At 49.0% G+C, this 16782-nt stretch overlaps 1 protein-coding gene across 2 annotated transcripts in view; it reads left to right on the forward strand.

Annotated features, from left to right (window-relative positions):
• The first annotated feature begins 5625 nt into the window (after nt 1-5625).
• The window catches only part of EFNB2 (ephrin B2), a 49191-nt gene continuing 38034 nt past the window's right edge, over nt 5626-16782 (forward strand). The window contains exon 1 of one of the 2 annotated variants that reach the window (XM_020889070.2): nt 5626-6220. In XM_020889070.2, coding sequence (XP_020744729.1) covers nt 6099-6220 — 122 coding nt within the window. In that variant the 5' untranslated portion in view covers nt 5626-6098. The remainder of the gene's footprint in view (nt 6221-16782) is intronic. The other variant, XM_070471427.1, reaches the window with a different exon arrangement.

Consider the following 16782-nt stretch of genomic DNA (forward strand, 5'->3'; position numbering starts at 1 on the left):
TATTGCCATTGATATTGTGGAGTTTGCAGAGTGAAGTCAGTTGTATAAACTAAGCCTTGAACTTAGCTGTGTGTGAGGACTCTCCAGTGCTTGCAGAGAGGGGGAGGGGCTTGTAGTTAAAGCTACACTGCTGCAGTTTCTCTTGTGAAGACGGCAAATTAGGCTCTCCCTGTCCTCAGTTAATTTCTGAGTTACACTGGCACTGTCCGTAGCTTCTCTGTGTAGCCACCAGTACTTTGAAGAATTTGCAAATAATTTCGTTCACAAAAAATAAAATTTTTTTGCAAAAGAAAATTTGTACTACTTTTTAAATTTTCTGAGGTAAAATAAGCATGGAATCCTGTTCAGTTGAGGTGTATATATTGTTTCCAAGGCTTTGTTTTATATGAGAGTTCTCAACTAAAATTTCTCCAAATATATTAATAAAACCAGAGTGTCTGCCATCGGTTGTCTCAATTTTCTGCTCGCTTACACCCAGAGCCATCCATCTGTTTTGTCTGTTGGCCATGAGGAATTCTAAGACGGTATCAATTTTTGAGACTCCATCCAGGAGGCTTGTGAATGCTCAGGTACCAAAGTACGACTGATTAGCGGAAGGACCAGAACCAGTGAAGATACAAGCTCTGGGAGGAGTGTGAAGGCCAAGCAGAAGGCCCACTCTCATTGGTTGAATTGCCACTTGTGGAGGTGTTGATTCTTCACCGTCACCTGTGTTGTTCATAAATGTTTTTGTTTACCCTTGTCTTTTGAGTGTTACTATTTTTTTTAAACAGTCTGTGGCCCAGTGTCAGAGTTGCCAGTGGAGCTGTAGTTTGTTTTATACTCTGTGTTTCGCATTGTATGTTGTGTAGCAGATAGCCATAATTGGTTTTCAGATGGTTAAATCACATTGCCTGATCCATTTACTGTGTATCTATAATGACTAGAATGAGTAATTTGCAGCTAGGAAGCAATGGAAAGGGGGATACAGACAAGCCAATAGGATTTAAAAGTTGGTGTGTGTGTGTAATTGAACTTCTTGGGAAGTTGTTTTACAAGATTGTTCCTTTCCTGAGCCCCTGGTGGTTGACCAAGGGATGCTGGAACAGTTTCACTATTTATCCTTCCACGTCTGAAGCCAGTAAGTTTCAGAGTAAAAGTAAAATCAATGTTCAGGTAGTTTTCACTGCCACTTAAGCAAAGGTTGCGTGTCTGTGTGTGTGTGTCTGTGTCTGTGTGCAGTAGCATCAATAACCTTGTAAGATTGCTGTAACTGCTGATCACTAAACCTGGTTTATTAGGGTTAGAACTAAATGGATTCTTTGTATACATTTGGTAATGATTGTTGCCTTCCTCATTTTCCAGGCTTTCAGGATGATTTAAATTAATGACAACATGAATTAAAGGAATATATAATTCCAATTGGCTCTAGGTACTATGAAATCTCTTAACTGCTAAGTGGGATAAAGGAGCAAAAATGGTTTGATGGAGACTGCTGGTCAGCAATACCCCTTACATGTTGAGAGCAGAATTTATTATAATACACAGTATGTCTGTATCTTACTGGTGCACAAAGTGGGAATCTCAGCACGTTCAGTCACTAAGTCGTGTCCGACTCTTCCCAACCTCAGGAACCATAACCTACCAGGCACTTAGGCCCTCCACTCTCTCCCGAAATTTGCTTAAGTTCATGTCCGTTGAGTCAGTGATACTATCTAACCATCTCATTCTCTACTGCCCGCTTGTTTTGCCTTGAGTCTCAGCATCAGAGTCTACCAGTGAGTCAGCTCTTCGGATCAGGTGGCCAAAATACTGGAGCTTCAGCATCAGTCCTTCCAATGAGTATTCAGGATTGATTTCCTTTAGGGTTGACTGGTTTGATCTAAAGTGAAGTCTTGTGCCAGGTTCCGCAGGTAGTTGGAGCCATACCTTTCTTTCCACATACAGTCCTTTTGCATTAATAATATAAAAGCAGTGATCATTTGAGCTAGAGATTTATTAGATTACTATATGTTTGCCCAGTCGTGTCCAACTCTTGGTGATCTCATGGACTGTAGCCTGCCAAGGCCCCTCCATGGAATTTCCCAGGCAAGAATACTGGAGTGGGCTGCCATTTCCTTCTCCCCGGGATCTTCCTGACCCAGAGAGCAAACTCCCTTCTCTTGCATATCCTGCTTTGGCAGGTGGATTCTTTACCACTGGAAAGTCACCTTGGAAGCCTTCTGTAGTAGAAAGGAATGGTATTTTGGTTCTTGAAAGAATATGTTAGGGTCTATAAGGTATGAGTTGTCATGAAACTTCCCAAAGGGAAAAATAACTCTTTTGACCAAGAATCCTATGTAATGACTAATAACTTTTTCCTACCAAACTAGTAAGTAGACACTAACAGCATGCTGCAATGTGTAATAATGAGAATTTTACAAGCTGATAAGGCAGGAATGTGTGGCAAAGTTGATCTAAGAGTTCTGTTTTGAAAGGTCTTGCCAGGGAATAGACCAGGCAAAGTGTCACTCTGGGGAAGAGCTCCCACAACTTCAGTAACTTGTATGAGGTGAACTGCATGTAGTGATGCAGACTTCCAGCTGTGTTGGAAAATTCATGGCTTTGACAACATTTAATCAAGAATCAAACGTCAGCAATTTTTCTGTAATGTTAAACTTAGATACAACATTTCTTTATAGTTTTTTGAAAGTTAAAGATGTCTTTCAAAGTCTTAGAATACTATACAAGGAATATGTAAGAAAACAAGTTCTAAAGACCAAAGCTTAAGTATGAACCCCAAAGGGATAGGAACATGACTAGTAAGGTACATTTACTGGAGCAAAATTCATTGCCCTCTTATTTTTAAAACTACAACTATCAAACTTTTTTTATTGACCACTTTGTTCTATGTTTATTCAAATTTACATCCAACTTTTATATTTTGGTTGTCTCTGAAATCCCCCAAAGTTTGATTAGACTTTTAAAAATTTCTTCCTTAACACTGGAAGTAGTTGAAGTAATGTTTTTTGCTGAAATAAAATGTCATTTTTAGATGTAGGGTTAAATATATGCTGGTAGAATTACAGGTTTTCAAAAACCATGTTTCTCTTAAAATTGTAAAGAAGTCCAAATACAAAGAGCTATTAAACTGACCAGTCCAGCCAGATGGGACTGTTTTTTTTCCCTTGTATGATAGGTGTACGAGAGAGACAAGTGACTTGGGGTAATGCTTTTAATTATTAAAATTAAAGAGCAGTGGTGTTGCTACTGCTGGTACTTTAAACATAGTTTCTACAGTTATTTTATGTTTACTGAAAGTAAGTTAATGCATAGTCACACTAAAGTTATGTAATAGGAATCTTTTTGTGTAACTTTATTTTTTAAAAAGGAAGCCATTTAAACGTGCATTTACATTTCCCCCAAGGTAAAATTCTCTGGATGTGAGAATATTTGATTGACTAAAAATGGAAGCCAGGGTTATTTTCAGAAAAGGCAAATTTCCTTTATTTCCTCTGGTTTGCTTGGAGAGAGGATGTAGGCTCTAAGAGGTCACAACTTAAATTTCACAATTTCATAAGTTTGCTAAAGGTGAAACAGCTATCGAGACACTCGGTTTTAGTACTTTTTAAGGGTTATAAGCTAGCTTTATATTAAATTTCAAATGACTACCTTAAATGTTTGTGAGCTTATTAAAAAAAAAACAAAACTCTTGCTTTTGTGAAATATATTGCCTGTTCACTCCGGGTTTTTCAGTCCTCTGGGAGTCAGGATGACTTTCAATAGGTGTGCTGTCTTCAAGACTAAAATATTTTCTCAAGTTGGAGTCTTTCATTGAAAACTAGCAATTGCAGAGAATACAGTTGTTTTCTTCTTGTAAAGACTTGTTTGGAATATGAATGTATTGGGTACCTCGCCTGCCTTGGTGTTTTCAGCCTTAACAAAGTAGCCTTCACAAAAGTTTTAACATTCCCAGTTGAAATGTACGTTCGTAATGTCCAAAAAACCGAATACGAATGCACCATAAAACTCTTCCAAAGTTATTACAAAGAAGAGGGAAAGGGAAACTCATAACTATCTAAACGAGATTTTTAAAAACCATTTAAGTAGTTATGTTTTAAATTTAGTGGATAATCCGTCTTAAAAATTTAGAATTCGTAGCAATAGTAGTGACTGGTTCTTTGCATTTATTTAAAAAATTTTTTTGGAGTATAGTTGATTCACAATGGTGTATTAGTTCTTTGCATTTAAAACATTAAGGGCACCCTGGTGTGGAAAGGAATTTTTTAAAGCATGCTGTAGGTAGGTCTACAACACACATTTTTCAAACTGAATCGTTGGAATCAGTACAGCGCCTGGTCCCCGCCGCGCTCCCGAGGCGGTTCCTCACTCGGGTGATCTCGCCCGCGGCCCCTCTGCGCGGCGGGGCGCGCGCGCGGAGTACGGGCCGCCCGAGGGTCCCGCTCCTGCCGCGGAGCGCGCAGACCGGCCGCTAGTGGGCGCTGTGGGTCCGCGGAAGCCGCGGTGCGGCGCGTCCCGGCCGCTCCGGGGGCCCGCGCTCCGCCGGGACTCGGAACGAAGGATTCCCGCCGCCCCTCCGCTTCGGCGCTGTCTGTCCCGGTCACCCCCGAAATTCGCGATCACCTTGGGGAGGTGTGAGCGTGTCCCAATCAAGGAGACGGTTCGGCGGCGCGAGCGGGGAGAGGCGCTGCCTTCGCGGGGCCAGCGCCCCGGGGCTCGGCCGCCCCGCCGGGTCCCCGGCAGACGCGCTCTGCCTCTCCCGGTCCCCGCGCACTGGGATCGGGCGCCCCGGCCAGCGTTTGGCGCAGAAATCAGGTGTGCGAAGTGTCACAGACAGGCCCTGGAGAGGGGGTGGCTAGGGGCTGCGCGAGGGGCCTCGAGCCCGTCTACGCAGTTTGGGGGGTGGGGGTGTCCCCGCCTCTTAAGGAGGAAGACCCTCGGGAAACCCACCGCCTTCCTCTCCGCAGGGAAAAGGGGCGCCCTCGCCGTGATGCCTCTGCCGAACTTCAGGGCGCTAGCGGGGCCCTGAGATCGCGGCTGCTGGGCGCTGCCGGGCGCTGCCGGGCGCTGTCGGGCGCTGCTGGGCACGGGGACAGGTGGCCCGCGCTGTCCCCGCTCCCGCTCGCCCGCCGGGCCGAGCGTCTCCAGGCCGCCGCTCGGGGGGCGCCGGGGGCTCGCGCGCGGGCGGGTCCCCCTTGGCCCCGGCTCCTCAGCGCTGCTGTGCTCGCGCCGCCCGCCCGGGGCTGGGGGCGGGGCTCACCTGTCAGCTGGCACCGCCTACTGTCGGGTGGCGGCGGGACGGCGGCTGACGGATAGGCCGGCCGCCCAACCGAGTGGCGAGGGCCCCGCGGCGGGCCAATGGGCGGCCCGGCGCGGGGCGGGGCTCCGCGTTTATAGCGCTGTGACAGCGCGCCGGCCGAGCGGACTCTGCTCGGCGGGGACGGCGGCGCCGGCCGGAGCGAGGAGCCGCGCGCGGAGCTGCTCCCGGCGCCCTCCCCGCGCACAAAGGGCCCCCCTCAGCCCCCAGCCCCGCGCGCGCGTTTTGGCGCCCGCGGCGAGGACCGAGCCACCCGCTCCTGCCTGCCCCGCGGGCTGGGATCCGCGAGGACTGTGGAGGCTCCCCGTGCGCCCGGAGGCGCCCCTAGCCGCTCGCGCCCCGCGCGCGCTCCGGGACATGGAACGGCGCCGAAGCGGCGCCCGCGCGCTCGGGCCGCTGCCGGGCCCCCTGGATCTATAGTGCGAGGCGGCCCCTCTCCGGGCGCCGCGCCCGCCACTGCGTCGTCTCTCCGCCTTTGTGTCCCGGCCGCGCGCCCTCCCCGGTTCTCGGCGTCCGGCACCCTGGAGCCGCACGGGAGCCGGCTGTCCGAGCTGCGTCCGGCGCGGCGCCCCGGAGCCCCGAGCCCGCCGCGCCGCCGCGCTCCGCGCGTGCGCTCCCGCCCCGCGCTCTGAAGGGCCCCCGCGAAGAGCGCCCCCGGGCCTCGGCGACCGCTGGAGCTGCTGATCGGCGCGCCCCGGAGCTGCCTGCGGTCTCCCCTGTGTCTGCCCGGAGGATTGGGGTTCCCGGCCCGCACTTCGTTCCTCTGGCGCCAGGAGCGCGCGGAGCTGGGAGCGGCTTGGCCATGGCCGCGAGGAGGGACTCCTTGTGGAAGTACTGCTGGGGAGTTTTGATGGTTTTATGCAGAACTGCGATTTCCAGATCGATAGTTTTAGAACCCATCTATTGGAATTCCTCGAACTCCAAGTAAGTAGCGTCCACGATGCCCCTCTTTCGCCGCCCCGGGATCCGCTGCTCCGCGCAGCCCCGAAGGGAGGATAGGTCGGGCCGCCGAGCCTCGGACCTGTTTCTGGATACTCCATATCTCGAGCCCCCTCGTCCCCCACCCCCGCCGCCTTTCGCTTTGTGGTGACTCCGCTCGGCCTTGCAGCCGGAGTGCCGGCCCCGAGGGGCGCCCTCCTCGTCCTCTTCGCCCTGTGAACAGGCCCCCGGGCGCTTAAAAAAAGCCCCTGTTGACTTGGGTGTCACGTCCGGAGAGGTGTCCGATGGCGATCCCTGACCCTGACTTCTTCTCCAGGGCGGAGAACGGGGCTAAAAACAGGGCCGGCTGGCGCGCTGAGGCTGGCGGGCTCCGGAGACGCGAGGATGCCGCGCTCCCGAGGAGCGGCCGGGCGCGGGCCGGGCCGGCTGGGCGGGCGGGGCAGGCAGGCCGGGGGGCAACGGAGCGCTCCCCGGAGAAGGGAGTCTGGGGTCCCTGGGCCTCCTGGAGCTCACGCGCCTGGGCGCCGCGCCGCCTGCCCAAGCGTGCGCGGGGAGCTCGCCCGCCTGGGAGAAGTCGGGCGGCGAGCCCTTCCCTCCCCGCCCGGGAGACTGGCCTTCGGCTGCTCCCGGGGAACCGTCTGCAGATCGGCCTCTCCCTTCGTTTCTAAACCGATGGCCCAGACTCTGTGGTCCCGAATGCTAACTTGATTTTAAAGATGCTTTGCGCAAAAGCTTCATTAAGGCCCTGCCCAGTAGCCACACAGCTCCTGAAGCCTTCGCGCTTGGGGAGCCTGGGCGGGAATGGGAGCCTTGGGTCCGATTTGCTTTATCGAAAGGTGCAGCCGGGAGAAGCCAGGCCTGGCAGAGATTAAGTTTCACTGTGAGCAGCCCGAGTACGTTTAGCATTTAGAAAAGGCTATCCATCTCGAAATATATATATATATATATATTATATATATATAATATATATATACACACACACACATATATGGCTGTGACTGGTAATTAGTCAGCTGTGCACTCAGTATTGCATTATAACTTCACTCTCGGGAGACGTTTCGAATCCTAGCCAGAATTATTTTACAGAACCATGGGATTTTTTAACCTTGGGAAACTTGGGGGGTAAGTCTGAAGACATTGGTTGTTCCCGGAGTCAGCATTTGACATAAGAAGCAAAATCAATGACCTAATACGAAGTTGAGCTGAGTCGGCCGTGGATTTAGGAATATAAAGGGATGGGGGTGGGGGTGGGGTTGATTTGAAGATCACATCTCAATCAGAGAGTTATCAATCCACGCTTTTAAAAGTGGTGAATTTCAGATTCACCGACATGCTAACCAAGAATTCCCTGGTAAAGAGCGAAAAACGTCACGGCTATAAAGCGGATGAAACCGAAATTCTTGCAGGAGGCTGGATGGCTTTTTCCCAACACTGCTCCCGTGTATAATAAAAGTTACTCCGTGCACTCCCTTTCCCTGTAGCCTGATCTTTATGGACTTCTGTTTCCCTTTCCCCGCCTCGGCGTAAGATAATGGATTTGCTGAGAAAATGCTGGCAGTGAGAGCTGGTCTCCGCTCCGGCAGCGTGAGGCGCCGGGCGGTGCGGGAGAACGCGGGGCTGGGAGACTCGGCCCGGGCACCGGGGACCGGGGAGCCGGGAGCCGGGCCAGGGCGGCGGGCCCCGTGGAGCCGGCCCAGGGCGGCCGGCGCTCGCTTCCTGCCTACAGGGGTCACTCTTCCCTGCGCTGTCGCCGAGCTGGCCCTCGCCTCCTCCCCGGGGCTGCCTTGCACTTTCACTCACCGACTGGCTTTGGGGGGCTGGTTTTGGGATTTGAGTTTCCACTCCCCTCCTCCTCCCAGTAAGATTTAATTTTTACATTCCTGTCTTTAAAGAAATTCCCATTAACCCCTTCAGGTTTCAGCTCAGTAAAAGTCACCTTTTTGCATTAGTAACTACTGGTTTGTAGGCTTTGCAAATAGCTACTTGGAAACAATAAAGGTAGCGCAGTAATTATTACAGCCTACGGTTTCCTTGTGAATATCTTCTTCCTCCAGGATGCTGGGGGAAGGGGTGACTGATACTCACTGGCCTGATAGGAGGATCAGGCTGCTCTTCTGAGCTGGGCTTGGGTTTAGAGCCCTCCCGGAGGCCTGGTTGTGGAGAAGCCTGCCTCCCTGCACTGACCCTGTTGCTGTTGGTGTGATGGCTCCGGCCCCCAAGAGAATTTCTTTGACAATCCTCACGATAACGGCTGGCCTGGAGGACGGGATCGTTTGTCCCCTGGCAAAAGTCTACTTAACTGAGTTATACAGCTGAATGCTAGCTTGAGAGATCAGAAAGATTTCTTCCTGGAGGAATGCTATAAAAGAGCCTTTTCTAAGTTTGAGAATGAATTTTTTTTTTTAATGGGTGCCAAGGAGTTGCTCTGTTTGTTGGGGGGAGTTGCATATTTATTTCCAGGGGGAAAGTTTTTGGTCAGTAAATGTGACGTGGCAGAGAGTAATCAACTGCATTGAAGTTGCCCATCAGTTTGTCCAAGTGTAGAACAATTCACTTGTAATGAAGCGGCCATCAGTAATTAGGTTTGTTTCACTCGGAGGTCAGCTTTTTTAGCAGGTGGTGGACAGAGGGAGCACACAGCAGCTGTTTGGAGACATAGTCCAGAAAATCCTTTGTAAATTCACCGTCTCCATAACTACTTCAATCACACTGTCTGCTTCTCCCACCCCTGGAGAGTTTTGAAGAAGTTTTACTGACTGAAAAGTTAGCCACTGCATCCACAGGTTCAAGGAAGAATTATGTCAACTGTGGCCATTTCGTTGTGTAGCTTTTTTTTTTTTTTTTAACTCTGGAGAGAAAAGCAGAGCCTGGCTTTCATTGCTAATTAACGTTTCAGTAGAATAATTTTTTCCAAGCATGATGTTTTTGCCAAAAAAAAAAAGGTTTACTCTTTAAAATATATATATATATTTATTTATTATTAACTTCACTTTAGAGTGAGCAAGTCCGTATTGGTATGGAATTCTGGAGTGAATTACTAGCTTTGTTGAATTTGGAGCATTCATTTCTTCTATTTGTTCCCTAGTATATCCCCCATATACTAGTTAACCAAGCGTTTTGCTTTTCTCAGGTCATTTTTTCCCTACATAATGGTGAATTCCTGATATTGATTGACTTGATACAAAAGAATGGCTGGATAATGTCCAGATAACCTATAATACTTAGGCTCCGCCACAGTCAGGCTCTGAATAAATACAGACCTGTCAGAGATTGATAAAATAAACTACAATGGATAGTGCTGTTTAAACAGTCCATTCAATACCATATATAAGCCGGCCGGCCTTCCATTGTGTCTGAAATTCTTATTTTTGTAGGTAAACAAATGCACATTCAGCAAGGATTCAATAGCCCCTTGAACTATGCTCCCCAGTTTGCGTTTGGGTTAATCTTGTCGGTTTTAATATAGGGGGGGGGGGGGGGAAGCACAAAGCAGCAGGGGTGGAATTGTTAGTGCTTTCACATCCACAGCCCTCACATTTTGTCAGAATGATAAACTGTAGGTAATGGACTGTCGCGGTTGCACAGGACGACCGAGCCAGGGCGAGCACAAAGCCGGGGCGGCCTCGAGATCTCACCGCAGGCTTGGGAGCCTTCTTTTCAGACCAGGAGAGAATTGATTTGGGAATCCTGTGTCCAGGGACTGCACTTTTTAACCTCAGCAATTACAGCCTCAAGCTTCAGAAAGGGAGCTGGAGGTTAAGATGATTCCTTAAGCACTTGGTTCAAAATCTTTCACAAAGGGTAGCTCTTGACACTTGTCCTAGGAGGCAAAGGCATGCAAATGACTCCCGCGTCCCGAAATGTGCCGGGCTGAAGCCGGGGGACAGGTAAATGAGCCATCAAGCCCCGGACCAGCTGAGAACTGCTGATGGGCTTGGTTGCTCCATACAGAGTCAGCTGAAGAGTCAGCGGTATATTTAGAATCATTATCGTAAAACCTCTTATCTGGAAATAAGAGGAATCCTCTGGTTGGTGGGTCAGCATGATTACCTGCAGAGGGACTTTGCTACCTGGCCCCGCCCTGAAATAATTCAGGTAGTAAAGGGAGCGGCTGAGAGTGACCTCCCCCCGTCCAGCCGGCTAAGTCTTCCAGCGCCAGCACCTAATGGGAAGCGATTCGAGATCCCAGCGTGACTGCAGTGACGCGTCACAGGGATGGGAGTGGCAGGGGCAAGGATATACGGACTGAGACCCTCATCAGAAAAGAAAGAAAAAAAACAAGCAGGCTATTTCTTGAGCATTCCACGAAAACTTTATTCTTGAACTCTCCCACTGCAAATGAGATGAGAAGGAGGGCTCTTCTAAGGAAAATAATCGTCGAAACGGTCCTGGGGGCCCGCCTAGTCTCTGGCTGCTGCCATAAAAACCTGTTTTTCAGGTCACTTTTCATATATCTACATAGATTTACTTAGGAGCTTGCTCTTGGTGCAGTAAAGTAGAGCCTTAAATGGGGAGTGTTCAACTGCTTAAAATATTTTCATTAACATATGCAGACTAGAAGCTGCTAGTCAGGAATTAGGTCTTTTGGGAAAGAGCTCCCCCCACTTCTTTTTTTTTTTTTTTTAAGGGGAGGGATTAGAATGGGGCTGGGAGAGAGGAGGAGAAGAAAAGCCAAGAGGGAAGGGTAGGGTAGGGAAGGGACAGAGTTTCGAACAGCTTGGAAAAACTCCTGTGGCTTCATTGTCTCTCTAAAGCCAAAGAACACAAAGACATAGGCAATTCAGCCCTTCTCCCATGATGGAAAATGTAGACCGTGGACGTGGCTCTCCTGTTTGACTTGTTTAATTCTCATTTTAAATTCAGTACTATACGAGCCGTGTGAACTCTGAAGATTTCTTTAGTAATCCATTTTGTAGTTCCGAATCAAAAACAAAGTGAAAGGGTCTGACACAATTTGCTTTTATTTTTAGGCAAATCAACCCTGGTCATAGTTAATAAGGGGATTACAACCCAGACTGGGTCTTTACAGATGTAATGTAAATCAAGGGCAGAGTAAAAAGACACGGATCCCTTTTGATTGAAGTATGGTAAAAAGGCATAGAGAAAGTAGCAGCGGTAATCTGATTGTATGGCAATAAAACCACCATTTTCTGTCTTTCAGATAAAAATAATGTGGTAAATCCATGCAGTTCATAAGATGTAAAGGCAGATAAAGGGTGAAGCCATGGCAACATATAGATTAGCTGGATGTGGGGAATGACACGTCTCTGAAAAGAGGGTAGAAAGGAAGGCCCTTGCTTCAGGCTGTTGGCTATTATGTGGGAGCCATACAGACTTGGAAACTCGGATTAGAAGGTATGAAAGCCCCCCTTGTGGCCTGGGTTGGTTGAAGCCGGGAAGAAAAGATGGCTCAGTTCTTGCTCATTGGTGGCGGATAATATGGCCAAGGTAGGTTCCCATTGACCGCCTTTTCCAGAGGTTGAGGTTGCGGCTGATTAAAACCTCGGCTCACTGCAGTGAGTTCAGGCCTGCAAGCTTTTCCTTTTTAACTCCTGGCCTAACAGCGGCCGCCGTAATGTAGGATTAGCCGCCCTTGGCGGTACCTGCCTTCATCTCTTTGGGCTCCAGGCAGGGACCTGCTGGGGATGAACAGAGCCCAGAGGGGCTAGGAGGGGCTGCAGGGACCTGAAAGGAAAACAGAGACCTTTTGATTTCAGCCACCTTTCAGCCCCAGCCCGGGCAAAGCCGAGCTCAACATTTATATATCACCCCCCACCCCCCGCCTCTGCCAGGGAGCGCCTCTCTGAGTTTTGTCTTTCCCACCCCCTGAAAAAAAAAAAGTATAATTAAGCAAAATCACAGGACGAATTGGGTTTTCACTTGGATAGGCAGTAATCCAATATGCCCCTACCGGTGGAGATGACATTTCACTCCTAACCATGAGTTGAGTTGAATGGGACAGGCCCCCATTGGGGAAATGGTAGGATTGTGAAAGTGTGATTGCTGCCAGCTTGAAAGTTAGAAACGGAAGAGGCTCTTGCTCTCCTGTGCCCTGAACAGCTCTGTCCATGGGCCGGGCTTTTGTCTTGGAGGTCCACACTTTGCATTTTAGTCATTAACCAAAATCGGCCTTTGAAGCCACTGTTGGGTTCCAGGCAGAGTGGCATCGGCAAGTTAAGTCAGGCCAGAAAGGAGATTTTTGCTTTTTCTGCCTCCTACTTGGGTTCTTAGAAAAGTCTCAGCGTTTCTTTGGGAAAGTCTGAACTCTTAAGAGGCTGAGAAAACTGAAAGCTATAAACACCCTAGGTTGATGACTTGCTGGAGTGGGTGGGGGGCATTTGGGGGCCGTCCTCTAAAAAACAGCCTGGCAACTTTCTAGACGAATGCATCCCGTGTCTGAAGATCTTCACTAAGTCGAAATTATTCTGTTTTAGACCCATTTCGTGGATTTTGTTCCTAATTCTCAGAAAGGCAACTCAACGGTGTGGAGCGATGGCTTTCTGACACTTGTTGTCTGCTTCTCTTCACTGCGGTGTAGCTTTCACCATTTCAGAACATGTGAGAGAGGGCCCAGAGACCTGTTCGCCGCAGGGCCTGCTGCTCTGCCTTCCTCTCCAGTGCAATTCAGAAAGCGTTCACCCAGGTTCATCTAAGAGAAGGGGCACCCCCTCATTTACAAGCTGGTCACATCCCAGCACCTTGCATTCTGCATCTGACAATGAGCGCTAATGGTCCATTCAACGAAAGTATTTGCTTGTTAGCGGGGAACAGAGCATGATAAATGTCCAGCAAGCTTGCGGCCTCCTTCAGCCTTTCAGACGCAGGCTGGTGCATATTTATGGCAGACAAGTGACAAAAGGAGCCGCTGAATTGCCCTGGCCTCCAGCTTTCTATGAGGAACAGGGTTAAAGTGATTAAAGAAATGATGCAGGCAAGACCTGCCACTTGTTTACGAACCAGCATCCAACCCACAGCTTCGCATCCTACCTTTGAGAACCCCCCGCAGGAGCATTAGGGATCAGGATGTTTGGATCCAGTGGCCTCATGGAAAGAGAAGGTGATCCCCTTATGAACTGTTCTGCACGCGAGCTGAAGGCCAGGTGCACCAATTTCTGTGGCTCCCGCAGAGAAGCAGCAGAGGGTCTTTATTCCCCTTTTCACGTATAAATATCAAATATGTAATTCTAGTCCAGAGCATTTTGTGACTGGTGAGTGCAGCCATGCTGGTTTCAAAGAAAACGCCATCGTAGGAGAAGGCACCATGAAAGGCAAACAGGTTGTTTCTGCCCTTAGTAATTCCCCCCAACAAAATATGAAGACAAAATTGGCAGTAGTGAAGTGTTAATAGTTCGCTCTTTCCATTCTCGAGAGCACGGGCAGGTGAATGTTCTAACTGCCTGGTATTGGGCAGGCATTCAGAAGACCGTGAATGAACCATGCTCTGAAAACTTCATCTTCTTGGTGTTTTCTGTATGAAACTCGAAAACCATCCAGATTTTTCTTCTCAGTTTATGTTTGGTGGCATCCACTTTTAATTACAGTCCTTGGATCCTTCTACAAGTATTAATGTGCATGCGTGCTCAATCGCTTCAGTCCTGTCTGACTCTCTGCGACTCTCTGCGACTACTCTCTGTAGCCCACCAGGCTCCTCTGTCCATGGGGTTCTCCAGGCAACAATCCTGGAGTGGGTTGCCATGGCCTCCTCTGGGGGATCTTCCTAACCCAGGAATCGAACCCATGTCTCCTGCATTGGCAGGCAGGTTCCTTACCACTGGCACCCCCTGGGAAGCCCACAGGTATTCATAGATGCTAGTTAAGTCTCTCTTGCTTCTGAGACAGAACTTTGCTTTTCACCTACTGAGTACTCCCGCATTCCGCCAGAGTGGTGATGGGTGCTCCCCACCCAACCGTGCTCACCTCAGTAGCTCTGAGCTGCAGAGCTCATGTCTGAAATGGCCCTCCTAGCATCTCTGCAGCGTCTCCTGTGCCAGCTAATGAACCTGAGGGCCAGCGTGGTGCTCTCATCTGAGGAAGCACTTCTGAATCTCGGTCCTTGCTTTTTCCACCTATTAAACTGGCTCACTGTGGTCTGAAACTTTTGTCCCGAATGGGAGCTGTCTGATGAGTGAGTGGGGCCAGGCTGCTCATATTCCAGGCCAGCTCAGAGTGCCTCTACCTGCAGAAGTTAGAAGAGCTCAGTTTTCACTTAGCTCTGTTGCTGTTGTTTAGCCGCCAAGTTGTGTCCAACTCTTTTGTGACCCCATGGACTGTAGCCCGCCAAGCTCCTCTGTCCATGGGATTTCCTAGGCAAGAACACTGGAGTGGGTTGCCATCATCTTGCTCCAGGGGGTCTTCCCAACCCAGGAACTGAACCCCGTGTCTCCTGCATTGGCGGGCGAATTCTTTACTGTTGAGCCACTATTAGCTTACCAGAACTATATTTGGGGTACATTTTTTTTTTTTGCAATAAACATAGTGTATTTTCATCTCTGTTCTTTTATATTCAGTACAAATATATGCATAGTCAGTGTTAGGAATATCATCTAATGTGTAATGCCCTTCTCTTATGTTAAATACATGACCTTTAAACAATAAGTATTTTAATCTTGCAAACTCCAATCAGCAGAAAATAAATGTCTAATTGTATGGGGGAAATAATTAAAAATAAGATTGACCTTCTCTATGATTGCATATTGTGGTTTTTTTTTTTAATTAATTTTTATTTGGAATATTGTTCCCTGGGTTGGGAAGATCCCCTGGAGAAAGAAATGGCAGCCTACTCCAGTATTCTTGCCTGGAGAATTCCATGGACTGAGGAGCCTGGTGGGCTACAGCCCATGGGGCCACAAAGCGTCAGACGTGACTTAGTAACTGGCACTTTGGCGCCACATTCATAGCTGGCTTTGCACTGTTGTGTTAGTTTCTGCTCTACGGCAAAGTGAATCAACTGTATGTTTACTTATAAGCCCTCTTTTTTGGATTTCCTTCCCACTTAGGTCCCTGCAGAGCATCAGGTAGAATTCCCTGTGCTGTACAGTAGGTTCTTGGGGGCACGTTTTTGATAAAAACAGGCTCTCCTAAGCCCTGCACCCTACTTTGGGAGGGGAGAGTGGATCTTCATGAGAAATGGACTGTCCTTAAAGGTCACTGTTTCCCCTGAAATGACTGCCCTCTCTTGATGGCGTAGATCAAACACAGTTTCTTTAAATCTTGCCCCTGTAATCCCATAGCACTTTAGTTAAATACCCAGGGCATGGAAAGAACATGATACACAGCACTGTCATGATTCATATGCAAGTCTTAATCCCCCACCACCCAGCCTGTCCCTAAAAGGCAGGGAGCAGAATTCTTTCATGTCATCAATCTCTGCCAGTGAGCATTGACATCCAATAAGTATTAGTCGAAAGAGCACTCGCAACGCTGAGGTCTGTGTCTGACTGCCCCTGTTAACAAATCACCTGATCCTGGAGCGCTCCCTCCAGCCCAGTGGCTCTAGAACCATCAGAATCACCTGGAGGACTTGTTAAAACAGGCTGGCCGCCCGCCCCCAGAGTTCCGGATTCCTGAGGTCTGCGTGGGACTTGAAATTCACATTTCTAGCAAGCTCTCAGCTGATGCCACACCTTAAGAACGGCTGCCCTCTTTCCAACTTTTCTTTTTGGAAAACGGCTAAAGATTAGATCACCATGCTCTGAAAGACTGATAAGGATCGCTGAAGAAAGCCCTGGATCGCTGAAGAAATCGGAGGCCCTTGTCTCCCAGCTCTTGGCCTCTCTCCTTGCCTGGTTGATCACTAATAGTAGCTAATTCATTGATTTGTTGGATGAGCATCTGTGAACGGTGAGGTCTGTTAACGCTGGGCTCTGAGAATACAGAAAAGAGCAGTCTCTACCCTCGGGAGACTTAAACCCTAGAGGAGTAAGGGTATCCCCCGGGGAAGGCAAACATGGTCTGTGCAGTGCTGCGTGGCCGGGGTGGCTGTGGGCACAGAGGAAGAAAGGGATTGGAGTTCCTCCCACGGGAGGGGAAACTGAGTCAGGACAGACAACAGTATCGCTCAGCAACGTCCCGGGAGATCTCCGAAACAGAACCACAGCAAATCAAAGAAACACATTTCTAAGGGTGGCCACTGTCTACACCATATGTCTTTAATAATCTGCCTCATTTCCTATGTCTCAGTGGAGCTTGAAGACAGATTCCCACAAGTGAACAAATAGACCCGGCGGGACCGCTAACCCAGCACTCCTAGCCCCCTTACTCTCAGGAGAGCTAGCAGCACCTATTGGTTTTCAAAAGGTCTGTGCTGGTAATGGAAAGGTCAGGTGATTCAATTCAGCAAAGTGAGCCAGGCCAGGGCTATTTTAGTTTGCTTAAGAGGACGGGCCTTAGAACCTGACCGTAGGCGCCCACTCCCACGTTAGTCATTTTTTTGCTGTGTAGCTTTGGGAGCAAAACCCGCCTGTGTTTCTGACTTGTCCCATTTCTAAACTGGGGGACAATAATCTAACAGGACTGAAGAAGAAGCTTGCTAGAACTGTGGTCAGGAT

Source organism: Odocoileus virginianus, chromosome 8 (genome assembly GCF_023699985.2).
Source record: "Odocoileus virginianus isolate 20LAN1187 ecotype Illinois chromosome 8, Ovbor_1.2, whole genome shotgun sequence".
NCBI lineage: Eukaryota > Metazoa > Chordata > Mammalia > Artiodactyla > Cervidae > Odocoileus > Odocoileus virginianus.